We start from the raw sequence: 20,187 nt of genomic DNA, 5'->3' as shown, positions 1-20,187 counted from the left end.
TCTCGTGTGCCGCCCCGTGCATCTGTCCCTATCGCTCATATAACACTCACACTCATAAAACACACGCTCAATCACACATGCACACAAACACCACACACACATACACAAAGAGCCTATCCATCCTAGCTATCTGTCCTATCTCTAGACAGCAAGCTCTATTCCTCACTGACAATGCTTGGGATTTACTCTGCACATAGCCTTGGTTCTCATTGTGTGTGTGTGTGTGTGTGTGTGTGTGTGTGTGTGTGTGTGTGTGTGTGTGTGTGTGTGTGTGTGTGTGTGTGTGTGTGTGTGTGTGTGTGTGTGTGTGTGTGTGTGTGTGTGTGTGTGTGTGTGTGTGTGTGTGTGGTCGGTCGTGTCTGTGCATGAGTAATGTTCTCTCGCTTGGCACTGGCGAGTATATGTGTGTGTGTGTGTGTGTTTGTGTGCGTGTGTTGTGTGAGAGTGCTGGGACTGTACTGTAGTTTCAACATTCTTTAGTTTTGCTTTGTACGAATGTGTGGAGAGTGTGTGTGTGTGTGTGTGTGTGTGTGTGTGTGTGTGTGTGTGTGTGTGTGTGTGTGTGTGTGTGTGTGTGTGTGTGTGTGTGTGTGTGTGTGTGTGTGTGTGTGCGCGCGCGCGCGCATGTTTGTCATGGGTTGTGATATGTGCTCCTGCACTGTTCCAAGGTTGTCATGGTGATGATTAGTGGACAGTAACTGTGCTTGGTTACTCCTTACTTCACTGTGGCTTTGCACTGGCACACTGTAAAAATCCTCAGAGTTCATTTAACTCTGAGAGTGTGCAAATGCAACCAAATGGACCCATTAGTGTGGTTGCATTTGCACACTCTCAGCAGTTACAAATGGATACATTAACACTGAATTTACTGTGTACTGTAAGTTGACTATAGATAGCATCTACCATCTTAAAAGGTAATACAAAAAGCAAAGTACATGCAATCTATATCTTAACAGGTGCATGATCCTGTTTCTTTTCCTGCCGTCCTGTATTGATGTACTCTATCTACAATATATAGGAGGCTATAGAACTTTTGCATGTTTATAAAATCATAACAGAATTATCTTGGTGCACTACTGCAAGGGGTTCCCAAACTTCTCCATGACGGGGACCCTGAAAAATCACCATAGCATCTGACTGCAGACCTCTCCCAAATGGATAAAAGATAAATACAAATAAATACAAATAAATAGCAGTATCGATCCCCCGTCACCCATACAAAATGGATACATAAGGAAATGTACAGTATATAGCTGTGAATGTACACATTCGAGTTCACACTTGATATAAACAACAATTCATTTATTTATGTATTCATCTCTTTGCTCAGTATATCAGCCTCTATAGTGTACATTGTATTATTTTACATACTATAGTAGCCATTTCACAGAGACACATGCCTATGTGCAAACACATACTTGATGACAGGAATTCTTGTTCAGAGAAGAAAGCAGCAAATGTAACTCTGTGAATGTAAAAATGGACCCCGGGTCCATTCTTACATTGTCATACTGTGCAGAAGGAGTGAGAGGTGGCTGTGTTTGTTAGTTGGCTGTGTGATATTTATAGGAGGTGAGTGGGAGGAATAAAAACAATGAAGTGCAGCAGCATAAGCGAACAGACACGGAGAGACAGATGTAATGGCATCAACACGCAGACAATATGACAGGGAGATAATGATGGAGAGAAAGCGAGGGAGAAATTGAGGGAGGGACAGTGGGGGGGATGGGAGTGGCGTAATTACAGCAGGAGAGCAAGAGAGAGAGAGAGACAGACAGAGAGAGGGAGACAGACAGACAGAGAGATAGAGACACACCACAGACAGATATGCACTCACAGAATAGAGAGATAATGATGGGAGCAGCAGGCATAGAGCGATGGATATAATAGGAATGGGGAGTGGGGGCAGAAGAGAGAGAGAGACAAATGGAGAGACAGTGACATCAGGGAGGGAGGGAGGGAGGGAGAGAGAGAGAGAGAGAGAGAGAGAGAGAGAGAGAGAGAGAGAGAGAGAGAGAGAGAGAGAGAGAGAGAGAGAGAGAGAGAGAGAGAGAGAGAGAGAGAGAGAGAGAGAGAGAGAGAGAGAGAGAGAGAGAGAGAGAGAGAGAGAGAGAGAGAGAGAGAGAGAGAGAGAGAGAGAGAGAGAGAGAGAGAGAGAGATGTGATTTTGAAACGGAGGTAATGCAGAGAGGGAGTGAATGGGAGCCTTGCAAAAAGATGAGAGTGGAGAGAGGGGAGGTGAGAGGCTGCCTGGGTGCAGAGGGAGGTGGACAACCATAAGAGACAGACACAGACACAGTGACACTGATAATAATGGAAAGACAAAAGGTGAGGATATGGAAGTAAAAGATGTTAGGAGAGATAGGTCACTCTCTCCTCCATTTTCTTCATAGCCGTTATTTAATCTCTGAAGTCGATAGTTTCTTCCTCAGAGGAACTTGGAGAGATGCGTTTGATTTGTAGCCCAGCATGTCCGAGGGGGTGGCAGTTGATTTACACACCTGGAGCCTTGTGGTGGGATGCTGCTAGTGCCCCACCCCTCTGCAGCTTATTCATGTCTCTTTCTTTCTTTCTTTCTTTCTTAGTAATGAAGCACATGTGTCTGTCGGAATACAACACATAACTCTGCAGTTGTTGAATTACCTGGTCACTACATTCAACTGATGAAAGTACAGCCGCACATTAGATTCATTCCATTAGTCATGAATCTTAGTTTTTGGCAAATAAAATCACCTGAGAACCTTTCTACTGTAAGTGGTGACATCGAGATGAACTACAGAAACTCAGTAAAATGTCATCTGCTAAGTGCTGTGGAGCGAATCAAACAAACATCAGGATGAGGAGGGCATTTTCTCTGAGTGTCTCTCTCTCTCAATTTTGAAAATTAAATGAAATTTCACAAATAAATAGAGGATGTGCCGTGGAATAGATATAGAGAAATAGAGGAAATATAATTTAGTAGGCCTATAGAATATAGTATAGAACACAGAGACTGTAAATGGGAGAATACATTATCAACAGAGATAGGCTACAGAATATACATACGGGCAGCAGAACGATGGCCAATGTACATCATCGCCTTGCATCTCTCCGCCTATGACTATGTTTTCGCCCCTGTACGTCCGCGTGGCCGACCGTCTGTTAGCAGCTAATCTCCAGCACCTGTGGACCGATCGCTGTGAACACATTATTAACACTAAATAACTGATAAATGACTAAATAATATAATAGCTACATGGGGCAGCAGTGGCTCAGGAGGTAGAGCGTCCACTTGGGAACCGAAAGGGTCCCAGTTCGATCAAGTGTCCTTGAGCAAGACACTGATCCCCTAACAGCTCCCGATGAGCAGGTTGGTGCCTTGCATGGTTTTCTCCGCCATTGGTGTGTGAATGTGTGAATGTAATGCACAATCATTGTAAAGCGCCTTGGATAAAGGCACTATATAAATGCACCATTTACCAATGCATCGGCTCCATTGGAACACAGGTAATTATTTTTCCATTTTCAGAAAAGTGACATATTTGGATATAACAGGTTTCCGCCCAACAGCGAGGATAATACAGAACGTAAATGGGTAAAACATTATCTAAAGTGAAGTGATATAGAATATACATGCAGCAGAATGATAACCAAAGTACAATATATAAATTACATACAAATTCATAAGTACATATTATTTGGTGAAATTGAGCAATTCTGAGCTAGACGCAATCCAATACATTTGTGCACGAGATGTGCAAAGAAAAAGGAATACAAAAAAAAACTGTGTTTGCTCTCTCTTGGTGAGCAAGTATTTACGGGTTAAAGACGGTTGACCTGGCAGTTGGGTCATTGTTCAGCGCTCTGATAGCCTGAGGGAAAGTGGCTTTGAGAGAGAGAGAGAGAGAGAAGATTTGACAGCAAAATTACAATGTGACACAGCTCTTTTTTTAATTCCTTTTAACTGTACACACATTTCTTAGGATTGTTTTATATCACACTTGTTTTGGCAATGAAAACATAATGTTTCTCACAAAGATAAAGCCCTTTTGAATAGAACCACAAGGTTGAGAGAAACTATAGTAGAGTAGATAAAGTAAAATGGGGATAGAATTAAGCAAAAAAAAAAACTGATCTACACAATATTAGCTTGTAGATCAGTTACTGTTGGTGAGAGACACACAATGTGATGGAGTTTAAAAGAAGCTTTACAAACGGAGGGGGGTGGGTCAGGTACAGTGATGGGAGGGGAGAGGCAGAGAAACAAGGGAAAGGGAGAGAGAACACAAGCGAGAGAGGAAGTAAACAAGAGTAATCACTCCTGTCCTTCCTCTGTGGATTAGCTGAATCAGTGTTGACAGACAGGCAGACGGATGAACAGTTACAGCCAATCAGTCTCTCTGCCTCCTTCCTCCCTCCACAACGCTCTTTCCATGAAACTTATTTGGTGGTGTTCTTCAAGTGCATTAACATGCTTTCCCTGATCAAGGCAACGCTGGTTATTGAAATGGCTATGTACAGTATACAAGGTAATCTAATTTCCAAAATCGGAGTAAGATCCATTCTTACTGCTGTTGATGTTCTAACAACTGAATTTGCCCCCGGGCATCAGTAAAGTTTTAAATTATCTCAGATAGGATTAGGAATGCAAATGATCAATTCAATCATTGATCGATAATTGATTCCCCAATCAGTTGATCATCAATTAATTGATAAGTGGTGATTTTCCTGAGAACCTGAATTTTATTTTACTAGTACAAACTGCATAGTCGCACCTGAGACAGACAATGCTGAAACATTTTGTCCTGAAGATACTGGTGCTTAAATTAACCAGTTGCCATCAATCATTGTCAACTTTAAGCTATTATCCTCTCATGTACACTACACTACTGTATATTCCATAAAAGTGGAAAGCAGCAGCAGTTGATTGAATATCATTTCTTTATAATATCATTTTGAGATGCTCATATGTTGCCTTTGTTTGCGATAATGAATGCCGGGAAATAAGAACTGTGGCATGTTCAATTATTAATTGTTTAATTTATACATTAAATCGAGTAAAGTCTTAATGATCGATAGTCAGTTAATCGTTAACATCTACCCAGCATATTAGCTAGTAGCACTGACAAACTTAAGAGTCATAGCAGAAACTGACCTGCATTTGTCTGATGAGCAATGGTATTTGATCAGGTACTTTCTGTAGCCTAAATGTTTCCTTTTGAGTAGTAGCTGATTGATATTCAACTGGTATTCAAATGATGAATGGTGATACTTTCGGTGCTTGGAGATAATGTACCAACAATGGGCCCAGTGGTTGGTGGGACTAAACTGGTTTCATTTTTCAACAATTTGATGATGGCTGGTGTTTTTTAATCTGACAGCATTGGACTGCAGTGCACTTAAGCTCTGTTGTACTGTATACAGTACTTCATTGTACAATGGTTAATTGGTTATGGTGCCATGGGCTGAAGATTACCAGTCGACAAGCTCACAACACATTTTACAGTAGATGTCCTATTCTTGCTTTTTTATGTTTGGAAAATGTTTGCCTATAATGACAGGTTCAAAGTGGGTACTTGGAGTAAGCAAAACCCATTTAAGATGGTTCTGTGTGAGTCTTGGATATATTTTGGTCTTTTATCGGATTTCTTTCAGGTTTCTTAATATGAGCATGTGGGAATACCTAGGGGTAACAACTTCACCAGAAACAGAAATATTTCAGAAAAAGGCACAACATGACGAGCAGGAGAAGTTGGAGGTCCATTATGGAGGAAGAGAAACCTGACTTTTGAGTAAAACCTTGGTTGTTTTCATAATCATACTAATGCTGTGTACATGTGTTCATCTGTGTATAGTGTGTGCATGTTAATGCGTTAATATTACTAGACCAACTCGGGAACAATGCAAGTCAGGAATGCAAGAAAGAAATACATGCCCATCTGGTTATGCATTACCCGTTGTCAGAGTACCCATTGTACCCGTCTGTCTGTCCGTGTCCCTTTTATGCCCATATATGGAGTGGCCAAGTCCAGGCCAGTCTATGACGTCAGTACTATGACGACATATTAGGGTACACCATATATGGGGGTTTGTGTTTGAATCAATCTTTTTTGGAGATCCGATGATCTTACCGGCTTTCCACTTGACACATGACTCCCTCTGGTCCTCTGCGATATGCTCGCCGATTTTGATCGATCGGTCGCATATATAGGCTTATCAGTCAGATCGACGGTTCTGGACAGCCGGATCTCCATTATGCCTGTATACTGTACTAGTGTTCGGGCCGTTACGCGGCCCTCACACCTACGTCACACTGCCGATCCGACTGATATTCCCATATATGGAGATCTCTGTAGGCCTATCTGTCAGTCCTTGTCCCTTTTATGCCCATATATGGAGATCTCTGATGTCATCAGTATATTGACAGATTCTTTTTGACAGATTTTGGGGGGTAAAAGCCTTATTGGAGTATTTTCTTCATAATGAGGAGAACGAGGCAAACACAAGTCTTTCATATTCAAGCATGTATATATGTGCCCTATATGTTCCATCCTGATTCCCATTTCTGGAAAGGTTGTTTACGTCCAAGTGTTTAAAGAAATCACACCCAGTGTGAAGTGAGTGGTGCCTTTGATGAGTTCATTATGCGCATGTGTTGCACTTCTGTTTGTGCTTAATTAGTGTAACTGGTTGCATCTTTGTGTTGCAATCAGCTGCATCTGTTGAGGCCAGACACAAACATATGGACGGACAGACACTCACACGGTCAAATGAAGGAGTGGTTGGCACCACTCAAAAGGGCGGGGGGAGGGAATCAAGCAAGACCCCTTTTCATTTGTTCATTTCCTGTTGGACCTCTTTGAGGATATCCACCTCCAACCTAGAGGTGTCATACTCCCTGAGCATATCGTACTCAACCCAGGGTCGTGCCCACTTCTGGGCGTGCTCCATCTGCCCCGGGGTAGGGGTCAGGTCAAAGCGGATTCCTTGGATGTCGAATTTGGGATGCTCCCAGCGCTTGGACCATGGCTTCGGACGCATCCTCACATTGATCTTGTTGATGGGCACTTCTCCTGTAGGGGAGAAGGGCACAGGCTTCATGTCCGGGTCTACGGTGCTGTAATCAGGCAGCGCGTCTCTCAGGTACATGAGGTCGTCATCCAGCCTTTTCTCTAGTTTCAGCAGATCGATCTGCTGCATCCGAGGGTTGTACAATTCATAGCAGATCTCCACACCTTGGCCATCAATGATATTCCTAAGAACAAATGTGGCTCCCAGTCCGTTGCCGCTCCTCTTAGTGCAGATTCCCACAAAGCGGTTGGTTTTCCCACTGGTGTGTGTATCAGCCATGTTCACAGCTAGGATGCTCCCCACGTAGAACTCAGGAATGTTCAGTACTTTCCTCCTGCGGATCATATCTTTCCCCTCCATGCGGAATTTGAACAGATCTGTTCTCTCACGAGGAGGGATAAACTCTGGACTCAGAAACTTTCGGAGGGATGACTCTGTTTGTGTTTTGTCTATGATGACAGGTTTTGGGGGAGGCATAAATTTGTGTGGTGGTGGTGGACCCCCATCATCACTGCCCACAGCAATGCGACGTACAGACGTAGACAGGAACCTCTCGTGTATTTTGAGGTTTCGTAATAACCTTAATGCTAACATTGTGTCAAGCTTTTATGCGCAGACTACCATGATTGACCTTGTTGTGTCACATGTTGCTAGGTACGGATGCCCTGGCATGCTTGTGCCCATATATGGAGCTATCTTTAAAATGTGCTTGAGCCTGATGCCATGACGACACATTGAGGTTAGACAACACACTGCATAGTTGAGCTTAGCTGCATTTGGAACTCCTTATATGATTATGACTGAGTCATGGTGAGTCATGGTGATATGAGCGTGACGTCAGAGGTCCGCCCACCGGCCTGTCCGCCAGCCGCTCCTCCCTTCAGCCAATTTTAATTTAGGATGGGCATATCGGTCGGATTGGTGGTTCTGGACAACTACCTATCCGACCGACTCGACACCGGGCACGGCACTCCCTCTGGTCCTCGACTATGTGTGTCAAGTCGATTGGTCGATGGTTCTCGAGATACGTGAACTACAGTCGCACATACATGATATCAACACACATGATGATATCACGCTAACAGTCTGAGCCACCAATGTGAACCAAATCATACCTCTTTTATCCCCTCTCAATATGGCTTCCCTATTTTGGTGCAGTCATTTTCTCAATAAACAAAATCAATAAATCAGAAATGTTAAACAAGTTTCAGAAATAGAGAAAATAGCAGATATAAGCTCACAATGTGTCACATTGCGATGTAGTCAGTGGTGGCTTATCCAACAGGCTTGAGGTGCTGAAGCACAGGGCACCAACCTGGGGGAGGAGGGGGGGGGGGGGGCACCAAACAGCGTGAAGAAAAAGAAAAAACGGCGAAATTTAGAAGCAGGGCTCCGTGCAGCAAGGAAAAGGAAAACGTGCAAGGAAAACCTATTGCTAAAATTCACCATTAGAAATTAAATGTCTTGTCTCTTGAGAGTGAGACATCCTGCAAAGCATTTTGTGTTCATAAGGTGTTTGTTTGGAACATTTACTCACTTTGGAATTGCCTGTTAAATATTTGATCTAATTAACCTGAACTCAGCTGGTTGTGGTTGGCAAGCTGAATAGATGGGTGTAGGACATCAAGCACAGCAAAGAAGAACTGCTAAAGTAGTTTAGTTCAACACTACTGATGATGTACTGTATACCTGGGGTGAAATGGAGAAATACCTTAGTCATATCCCTAGCAAAGTATACTACAGTGCCAACAGTATGGTGCAACATATGGCATCTGGCAATATGCAGATACTAGGTCACCCTATGATGAATATGGATTCCAGTTACCCCATCTGGTCTGAGAGAGAAAGAAAGAGAGAGGGAGGGAGGAAGAAACAGAATAATGACAGAGACATGAAGATGGAGAGATAGAGAGAGACTGAAAAGAGAGCAAGGGAAGGTGACACATATACACAGTAGAGAGAGACATGGAACAGGAGATGGGCATGGAAAAAGACTGAAAGAGAGATGAGAGTAATGGAATCTGGACACTCCAGGTGGGGGGATGTGTGTGTGTGTGTGTGTGTGTGTGTGTGTGTGTGTGTGTGTGTGTGTGTGTGTGTGTGTGTGTGTGTGTGTGTGTGTGTGTGTGTGTGTGTGTGTGTGTGTGTGTGTGTGTGTGTGTTCACTGTGCACACATTTGTGCTGATGGTTCTTGTATGTCGATGTCTTTTCATTTAGACCAAGTGTGTGTGAGATGCTACATCCCAAATAATAATTGGTGTTTACACATAAGTTGTGATCTCTTTTAGATGGTAAAAGATAGTTTACACAAAGAGAAGCAAACACGTACGCACGCACAAAATGCACACACACACACACACACACACACACACACACACACACACACACACACACACACACACACACACACACACACACACACACACACACACACACACACACACACAGTTTGAGACTATTTGGATGACTGCACCGTGACGTACTCCCTTGATGGTTAAGCTCTGGAGCACATATCGTGTGTGTGTGTGTGTGTGTGTGTATGTGAGCGAGCACAGTTGTGTGTGCGTGTGTATTTGTGTCCGTAGTGATATAAGGTTAATAAATCAATAGCTACCACTATCTGAGAAACAATTACTGCTGGCTTCAATGTTGGCCCCACAAACACACACATACATCAGTGTGTGTATACGTGAATGCACGAGCGTGAACACACACGCACGCACACACACACACACACACACACACACACACACACACACACACACACACACACACACACACACACACACACACACACACACACACACACACACACACACACAATTACTGCTGGCTTTCATGTTGGTCACACACACACACACACACACACACACACACACACACACACACACACACACACACACATTCTAATAGCACTGGAGTAAACATTATTAAGTGTGTGCGGAGGACAGTGAGTGGAGAAGATGACAAATGGAGGAGAGGAAGGGGCGGGGCAGAACAGTAGGGGTGGGGGACATCGAGAAGGTAAGATGTAAATAGAAGCAGAGTGGCCGTTTGGGAATCGGGAGATCCCCAGTTCGATACCCGGCTCCTCCTGGATTACTGTCAAAGTGTCCTTGAGCAAGACAATGAAGCCCTAATTGCTCCCGATGAGCAGGTTGGTGCCTTGCATGGCTCTGCAATCAGTGAGTTTGCGTGCATGCGTGCGTGAATGTAATGCAAATTGTAAAGCACTTTGGATAAAGGCACTATATGCTAAATGCTCCATTTTTTTTTCATTTAATCTATTTTATGCAGGTATATTATTGTTGGCACTGATGGCCACATTTAGTTTAGTTTTGCCAATTTTGGCTTATATTCCTCAGCTTTGGGTGACTTGGGTTAACTCCATTTCACTCAGCTCATCACTTTTTGAATGAAGGCAAAACAAACCAACGTTTGGAGCATTTCTCTGGTGAGCATTTCTCTCTTGGCCTTGGGACACCATCAACGAGTTTAGTATAGACTCCACCATTGCGAGCTTTGTGTACCAACGAGTTTCACACTCCAGTTTAAGGGAGCGTGGAAGCTGCAGCTTTAATCCGGAATGCTTAACCCATTCAATCCGGCAACGCACCTGTGTCATTTTATATTTTAACTGTAGCCATTATTTTATACTTTTGCTATTCAAAAATAGCAGATATACAAGCTCATGTGCCGCGCTATGAGCTTGTATATCTGCTATTTTTGAAAAATCATGACAATGTGTGCAAATCTTTGATTATATCAATTTTCTAAGTGCTCATTTGTCACTCAAATCTTTGCTTCTGGGGGTCCCTGAAACAAAATATTTTGACATGGGGGTCCGTGACCAAATACATATTGTGTATTGACCCACTGATATTATAGCAACATACGGTTTTCAGAAAACCGTTTAGAAGACATTTGCGTTCCCGCATTGAATGGCTTAACAAAGGTTGTCAGTGATTTGCATTGGTTCAGACTCGCTCTCACTGGTTCCAATTCTTCTTTATTGCAGCCCCTGTGTGTCCAATGGGTTAGGGCAGCCTGTAGTTTACATTAGCTCCTTAGTCACTAACAAAATACAAGTTTGTTGATTTCCTCTTGTGACTGTCCAAAATCACCCAACTTTTTTAGCATTTCACCTTTGATGTATTTTTTTGGGAGGGAAAAGCATGCGTACATATAAGCGTACATATAACTTTGCTCTGGAATTTCCAGTCCTCGGCTATGACGTTGAGGGTGATACGTGTTTGTGTAACTATCATCTGTCCACATGTCTGTTGAGGCTCCACAAGCTAAGGCATAAGAAATGGCCTGTGTAACCATGTTTTGCAGCTCATGCATTTTTCCCTGTGTGGCACTGGAACTGTTGACAGCAGAGGGGAGCAAGTCTTATCAATGCATTGGCCATACATTGCCCCTGTGTCCACTAAAGTCTGTACTAGCTGATGGAATGCTGATGTCTCAAACTTTCGGAAAGGTCACAAATCCCTAGCACACACTTAAATGCAGTTGTTCAGAATGGCACTTTTACATTCAGTTGGCACTCTGCTTGTCCACACATAGGAAGTTATAGTGTTTTGAACACCACTCTGTCTCTTTTGGCATGACCTCTGGTGTTTCATCAAATTTGCCTCCATCAAATCTGAGGAGTGCATGGCAGAGATTGCATTTCCATAGCTGTCCTGACTTTCTTACTGTCCTTGTCGATTATAACGACAAATGTGCTGCACACGGAGGACGTTCTTGGTGACTTTTGCTCACTATATTCTTTCTCTTGTAGTTTGCAACGTTTCACCTTGCTAAAGAAAGCCTCCATCATGCCCTCAAGTCTTTCCTTTTCTCGTTTTAGCAGGTGGTCTACATGGCATGTGCACTGAGTGACTTGCACGTTAGGTTTTCTGCCTTTAAACTGTCTGAAAGACGTTAAGCACGGTACACACACATCTTATCCAGTATGCAAGAACCCTGCGTCGGGACTGCGTGCGGTCCTTACGAAGGGTCTTACGTGCGTCCACACAGGCTGCGCAGTACCTTAGCAGGCACGTAAGAGACGGGTTTTCCTAAAGCGATTTCAGGTCAAGTAACGATGCAGTATGTATTGGAATTATATTCTAAAAAACGTTTTTAGAATATAATTCCAATATAAATGACCAGTGTAGGTCTAGGTTAAATATGTCAAATTTAAAAAGAGATAATTAATTAAAGATAATCATATACTGCCTAGAACGACTAAAACGACTTCTGTCCATAAGCCATGCCTGCCAAGAACGACTAAAACGACTTTTTAAAAAATTAAAAAATTAAAAATATTTTTTATTTTATTTTTTATTTTTTTACATTTTTTTATTTTTTTTTTGACCCAAAGACCAAGGAGATATGATTTTTCGAAGATATAGACTCCCATCCACTTCCTTGTTAACTTAAAACTTAAAAATTCTGTATCTCGGCTCCTGAGTACTTTTTTTTTTCAATGAAAAATATTGGCAGTGTTCAAACGCGGCCAGAAATAATTCTGGCAGTGAATGAGTTAAAGAGTTTAATATGAAAGGAAAGGACTTGCAGGTCCATATGGCTAAATCTATTTCAGACATGTTTACTCGACACCTGCAGCAATGATAATAGATCCAACAAGTACCCAGGACACAGGTAAAGATTTTGGACCCGGATCCTCTTGGGTAGGGTCTGCGGTTTGAGGGTTTCGGGTGGACCTGTGAAACCCTGTAGTCTGTGCACATTCAACTCAGTCCAGTCTGAGAGATTTTGACAGTAAAGACCAGCGCTAGGCAGTAGTATTGTTACAAGTTGCTGCATTACTTGCTTAACCACATTAACCCTAGCATCCGTATTCTGGGCATGTCATAATAGGAGAACATTCTGGGGGGGGGGGGGGGGATCAAACAGCAGATCTGCCAGCTTATAACACATCCCATTGCGATATGTTGTGAGCTTGTAGATCAGCTTTTTTTTTTGGCAAATAGATTTGGTGTAGAGGGAGAAAAGGAGGAGACCAAGTATAGACCCCTGGGACCCGGCTCAATGAAGGGTTTAAGTGGTTAACTATATTTCTCAGTTGCGTGGTGGTAACATTGCTGTTTAAACATTTCTGAACCAAATAGGTGTTCTGTAGCAAAGCATCACCATGTAGCGTGTTGGCGTCCACACAAGCTGCATTTACCCAAGCATTACTGAGCACAGCAAAGCTCTCCAGTGGAGGAAAAAGTACTCAAATTGGTTCTGGTGACTGATATTGTCCCTCTAATGCGTGAGGACGACTGTGTTTTTTCAATTAATGTTTTTGTTTATTTTATTAATCTTTTTCATTATTATTAATAAAGAAAAATCAATCAATCATGTGTGTGGGGAGGAAACAATTGGCACAACGACTAAATAGAGGAGAAATGGGGGTTTAAAAAATGGGTTAAATGGGTTAATGGGTTAAATCTAAGATATACAGGTCATTGGGCGTTTCGAATTCTCCGAAGAGAATGACACGATCTCCCACCATGCAGCAGCACATCCTATACATCTTAGATGGTCCTTTCCCCTTGAGCTCAACCTTCTTCCAGGAGAAGGTCTCTGGATTGAATTTCCACATAATTACTGAGGGTCAGGTCCCAGCTGCGGCCACCAAATATGTACAGCTCTCCATTGTAGGTAAAGGCTGAATAACCCACGTGTCCTTCTGAAACAAGCTGTGCAGAAGGTGTGTTCAGCCAGCAGTTGTACCGATGATGGTGGCAGAGTGACATGATGAAGCAGCTGGTACAGTGCCTCAAGAGGACTCAAGAGCTGCTGTGATGCTTACATTTTTTTCATTTTCCCAATTTCTTTTTTTAAATTAATTTCAATTACTCCTCACACACTCCTCACACCTCACACAAACAATATCAATAATCAGAACCACAGACAGTTTAAATGGGTTTGTATAGGAAGGGGGCGTGTCTGATAAAAATGAATATCAAATATGTAGATACTGAATCAAGCAACTTAAAAACTGTCTGGGGTGTTCACAAAAGCCTGCGCAGATGTTAAAATGACCCCAAACATGTTTGAAAATGAAACATCCCTTTAAGTACAGTCCTTGAGTACATGTACTTTACTTTCCACCACTGGAGCCCTCTGTATAAAACTGCTAGGATCAGTAAGAGACGCCACCGCCAAACACAGACTTATGTGCAGCCGACAGAAGAACTTATGTATGCCCGTACCGATAGTTGGCAGATGTCTGCGACTTGTCTGCTCCAGGCCGGGGAATACTGTCAGACAAGCTTGAGAATAAAAAATACATTTTCCAACACATTGCAAATTTTTAAAAGCTTTTCTTACAGTATGTCCTGTGAACATAAAACCTCTTGTGCATAAGTTTAGTGAAGAGGAAACGATGTTCTGTGGCAGAAGTGTGTTTCCATGGAGAGATAGATCTCACACACACACACACACACACACACACACACACACACACACACACACACACACACACACACACACACACACACACACACACAGGAGCGTGCACCAACAACTGTTATCTCTGCCAGGTGGAAAATTATGTTTTCCACCTGGCCTCTGTCTGTCTTTTTTTTGCCTGCCTATCTGTTTTATCACTGAGATAGCACTGACTTAGAATGAAGTTGATTAAAGTTAAAACAAACCAAAAAAACACTTATTTGAGATGGTGAATTTGCTGTAGCTCAGCTCCTACATTTCCTCATTAAGTGAAGCTTCAGTGTAGTGAAGCTTCACTTAATGTTAAAGCAACTAGCTTAGTTAACTACATTTTCCAACATTGGTACAGTAGCTCAATGTCAAGTCTTAGGGCCCTGTCTTATAGCCGTCCCAAAACGACACAAAAGTGTCATTGCAAGTTTACAACCGATGCCTTTGTCATTTTCACGCCCAGCGTGATGTGTACTCATGGGTGTGTTTGTCTTAAAATGAGGTGTGGACAAGCCAATTGTTGGCACATTGCTATCTTAGGTGGAGTCAGAAAGCGATAGCGCCAGCTCAAATCTGGTCTAAAGTCAAGCGTAGTCCTCTTGTTGTTTCAATAGATGTACACTTCATTGCTAAAGGAAAATATGTTCAAAGACCATTATTAAAAACGTTCAAGGATCTTGTCTTTGAAGAATTGTGTGAACCGATGCCGTTCTGGTCACTGTTTGCAGAAGGTTCATTCATCATTGTGGATGCTCACATCATTATCGTTATATTTATGGCTATATTCCTGTTATGGATGGCCCTTAACATTGCCATGCGTCATGCATGTCTCTTGATCTATAATGAATTGCCGTGCAGTAGGCAGAGCTGTGCAGATGTTCCTTCCCTGTCATGATTTAATATCTGATTTAAATAAAGAGAATGAGCATGTGATTATTAAGATGATATGTCAAGATATCGCAGATGTCTCTTGGACATAAATCAGGACACATTACAGGAAGGCGTGATTCTGAACTGCAGGCTCATATTATGTGCAGCATGGCCACTGAGGGAACCCGTTTTCACTTAATTATAGTTTTTGTTGAACGGTGATGGGCATGTTACTGAAAACTGGAAATGAGTTACAGTTCCTGCTCTAAAAAAGTAACTGCATTACTAACTGATTACTTTTTGCTATATTAATGTACAGTTATTTTGGCACAGTGTGAGACAAGACAACTCTCGAATTTCATCATTGTACTATTGTCACCATGAAGAAAAGTAGACTCAAGACCCAATCACACCTTTGACGTTTTGACTGTGTTTACTTGTTGAATTTCTATCTGACTGATTTTCATATCATGGGCCATTATTTATTCGGCATTTGAGCCACGGACCACCATTTGATGAGATTTAGCATCTCAGACCCAAAATGTATAATATTTTGTCGTTGTTGGATACGATTTTGTCCACAATTCCATGCTGTATTGATGTGATACCATAGGAGAGATAACAGGCAAACATTGATCAAAAGAACAATTCTTTAATTAAGTCATGCAGATGTTTAACAATAATTTAAGTAATGCAGATGTTTAACAATAATTGAACTCTCTCAAGAGTTAAATATCTATCAGGGTCCATTTGGTTACCAACCATCATTTAGCTGGGAACCACCTGGAACCCCCTCAAGGACCACTGGTGGTCCCCGGACCACTGGTTGAGAACCACTGTTTTAGACTGGTTGACTGCCTGTTTTTCTGACTGACTGAACCTTCCACATCATTTTATAGCTGCTCGTTAATGATTCAACACTTGGCAAACCACATGCATGCTGTCCTCTCCTGTGTATGAAAGTGTTGTTTACTGTGTGTGTGTGTGTGTGTGTGTGTGTGTGTGTGTGTGTGTGTGTGTGTGTGTGTGTGTGTGTGTGTGTGTGTGTGTGTGTGTGTGTGTGTGTGTGTGTGTGTGTGTGTGTGTGTGTGTGTGTGTGTGTGTGTGTGTGTGTGTGTGTGTGTGTGTGTGCGCGCGCGCGCGCCTGCGGGACATGAGTCAGTGTGTCCTGACTGTGTGTGTTCCTGTCTTAGGCCACATTTGGGGACAAATGTTGGGCATGAAATTAGTTGATTGGGGTCAGCTTGACAAATTGTGGACAAAAGTGGTGTCCCCAATTAGATTTGACTGAAGTTTCATAAGGTTAGGGTAAGGAGATGTGTAATGAATATAAGTCGATGCAATGTTCCCAAAAGTCAGCAAAACAATGTCTGTGCCCTTGAGTGTGAAAAGTCCTATCCCAGTGCTTGTGAAAATACACTCACACATGCATGCATGCATGCATGTGTGAGTGTCATGGGGTTTTATAATGGTATGGGGGTGTATGCCCAAGCATCATGGGAGGTCAAGACAAGTTATTTCACGCCCCCCACCCCTCCCCTTTTCTCTCTCTCTCTGTTTGCAAGTGTTGATGTGGAGTATCATGGGAGATTTGTGAGAGAACTATATGTACATACAGTACATACTTGTGTGTGTGTGTGTGCCCGTGCGTGCGTGTGTGCGTATCTGCAATGATCGTGTGCATTTGCTTGTAAGTTTGTGTCATGGGAGGTAAATTCTGGTCCCGTGTGGACAGAGCAAGGCACAAGCACAGCTGTACTTCACACTGGGGCCATTCATGCTAAAAAATGCATGTACTGTACGGCACTTTGGATAAAAGCGTCTGATGCCATATGCCATATGTGATATTATGTAGTAGCCTATATTATAGGATCTCATGGGAGGTCAACCACAGGTTTTACCAGCAAACACTCATGATCTAGCTCAGTTGTAACTGAAGTGTATTCTGTGACCTGATTTACAGTATGCATTGCTAAAATACTGTTCCTCAGAAATTATTCAGCGATCATGACACGGTTCAAGAAGAAGACATTTTCACAATTCAGCTCATTCATTTCCCCCACAATGGTGCACCTTGTGTTAACACACAGCTCTCCAAAAGCTGTGCTGGTCCCTGCGGTGCTGAATTAATGCTTTCTCTCGTTGTCTAGACCTGAATAATCAGCAGACCTTGACCAGTCTGGGAATTTATTTTGAACCTTCGACCTCTGGAACACCAAAGTTTCAAACAAAGAAGTTTGTGCTACATTTTTCTGCCTCACACTGTATCGTGGGGAGGCATAGTCCAAGCTCTGGGTGGCTGGTCGTTTGTTCATTTAATTCAATATCTAACGCAACTTCATCTCCCCTGTTTTTCCTTCTAGCTGAATCATGCGGTGGCGTTGTCCAGGGTCTAAACGGCACTATCGAGTCCCCTGGTTTCCCTCATGGCTATCCCAACTATGCCAACTGCACGTGGCTGATAATAACGGGTGAGAGGAACCGAATCCAGCTAACCTTTGTCACACTGGCGTTGGAGGAAGACTTTGACGTCGTGGCAGTCTACGATGGACAACCATCACCTGGCAACTTAAAAATGAGGTAGGAGATGATTTATTCTCTCTCTCTCTCTCTCTCTCTCTCTCTCTCTCTGCTTTGTCACAGGCAGAGTACATTCAAACTATACATTCCTTGACCTCAGTTACACCTATACGTTGTTCTACCTTTGAAGCTGGGGACGCCTCTGTGTCATTTTAGTTGTTAGACGCGTTTTGAGCTTGTCGATCTTCTACTTTTGCTACTTTTTTAATTTGAATCATATAAAGTAACAGTTTTGGACTTATGAGGTTTTGGGTTTTTTAGAAAACTTTAGAAGGCGTTTTTAGAAGCGGGCCTCAGGTCTAAATGGGTTAAACAAAAAATTGCAGGGACATGGCAAGGAGTACAGTATATTCAAGAGGGAGAGATCTCTATGCCTTCTCCGTCCGCACTGGGATGAAAACTGCATCTGAAAGTTTGATGGAATGCATTTTCACACGTTGAGTGCCGTGACGTCCAGGTTCTTTAAGCAGCCAAGTCTGCACGCACATGCTGGCTGGCTGCTATCAGTGTGACCGTGTCTGATAAGAGGGTCTATCTATAGGTGGCAAAGCTGAAGTGATGAGGCAAGTGTCAACAGATGAGGAGATGGGCGAGGAACTGCAGAGCTGATGACTGCAGTGGGACAGGTGTTAGGCTGGGACTGAGGTGAGCTGCAATGTGGGAGTGGCCAGAGAGCAGTGACAGAGGGAGAGATCTAGTGATTTTTAGACCGGGAAAGCACTTTAGATTGTAACCACTTTAACCATTATCTTATTATTGGCTTGGGCATGTACTGTATATCTGCTATTTTGGAAAATAATGAAAATGTGTGCAAATCTTTGAATACGAGTTTTTTTAAACAAACATTTTGAACTCAAATTATTGCTTCTGGGGATTCTACAAATAAATGTCTTCTAAATCCTAACAAAAAACAAAAAACAAACCTATGTTGCTATATATCAGTGGTCAAACCTTTTAATGTCAAGAACCACCCAAAATCATATGTATTTGGCCGTGGACCCCCATCTCAAAATAATTTGTTCCAGGGATCCCCCAGAAGCAAAAAGATTTGAGTTACTTAATGTTGTTAATTTGAGTTAACAGTGTGTGTGTGTGTGTGTGTGTGTGTGTGTGTGTGTGTGTGTGTGTGTGTGTGTGTGTGTGTGTGTGTGTTAAGCTTGTAGCTCTTGGTTTTAGCTAATGTATGCATTTTGCAAACATGCTAAGGATTTTTGCTGACTTTGTCAGCAGAAATCTTGGTAGCCATTTCATTCTTCTTTTAATATTATAATATGCCCCCTAGTCCATCTTAAAAAACAACAACGCTGCACTTCCACATGCACTGTATGGACTCAACATAGCGATATTATACATTATGTTATGTGTGCAGTACCTATCGGCAAGTGACACCCATAAAAAAATACTCTGACTGTAAAGCTATATTTTTTGCAGCACTCATGGGAAAATGTGTCTTCTGCGGTTGACCCATCCTAACTGTTAGGAGCAGTGGGCAGCCACTGAACAGTGCCTGAGGTCCAGCTTCAGCTCTAAGGCCAATGACAGGGTCAGGAGTAGGGCTATCTCCGACTCAGGATGTACCTTATTGGAGGCTACAATTGCAAGTGTTTCATAAACTTCCAGTGCTGATTTAGACTAGAGCACATTACAACATAGCCATATGAATATTTTTTGAACATTTGACACATTGAGTGCCATAAACGGTCCGGACCGTTTTTGAGAAGCTGTGCGTTATGTGCCATAAACGGTCCGGACCGTTTTTGGCCCATTTTATTTGTAAATATATTTTTTAAACCAAAGGTTGTTTCAGATCACCTTAATTTTTTTAGTATCTGTACTTTACTTGATATGTTATTTATGTATTTATTTATTTATTTATTTAATGGTGAAAATAGACAATCTACAAGCTCACAACACGTTGTGATGTGACGCTTTGTGAGCTTGTAGGCTATTTTCAAATGTAATTTTGTCCATCTGTTTGGTAGAGTATGTTAATATACAATATAACTATATAATATATATATATAATAATATAATATAATAAGAGACATTTAGATCGTGTCAAAGGTCATGTCTCACCTAGACACAGGATCTGACACAAATTTTGACCTGATGGTCAAGATTCAATTAATTCCCAAGCAGGCAGGCTCTTAGCTGGTTAGATGGTAAGAAAGAAAGAAACACACAAACAAATTGCATTCATGCGTGAACAAAATTCCCCAGACTCCTGGATGTGTTAAAAAGGA

The 20,187-nt window shown here is 42.3% G+C and overlaps 2 protein-coding genes across 2 annotated transcripts in view; one reads left to right on the top strand and one right to left on the bottom strand.

The window, feature by feature from the left end:
* Positions 1–20,187, top strand: part of LOC311051108 (CUB and sushi domain-containing protein 1-like) — a gene marked incomplete at its 3' end in the record, with an annotated part of 707,106 nt that overhangs the window by 140,324 nt on the left and 546,595 nt on the right. The window contains exon 2 of the mRNA XM_084065507.1: positions 17,728–17,944. Coding sequence (XP_083921633.1) covers positions 17,728–17,944 — 217 coding nt within the window. The remainder of the gene's footprint in view (positions 1–17,727; positions 17,945–20,187) is intronic.
* On the bottom strand, positions 6,811–7,644 carry LOC311043862 (large ribosomal subunit protein bL19m-like; the record flags this gene model as incomplete). Its single annotated transcript, XM_084055249.1, has 1 exon — positions 6,811–7,644. The coding sequence occupies one exon, from the start codon at positions 7,642–7,644 to the stop codon at positions 6,811–6,813; it is 834 nt and encodes a 277-aa protein (XP_083911375.1).

Source organism: Gymnoscopelus microlampas (assembly GCF_963454915.1).
Source record: "Gymnoscopelus microlampas genome assembly, chromosome: 1".
Taxonomy (NCBI): domain Eukaryota; kingdom Metazoa; phylum Chordata; class Actinopteri; order Myctophiformes; family Myctophidae; genus Gymnoscopelus; species Gymnoscopelus microlampas.
This window is presented reverse-complemented; position numbering and strand designations above follow the sequence as displayed.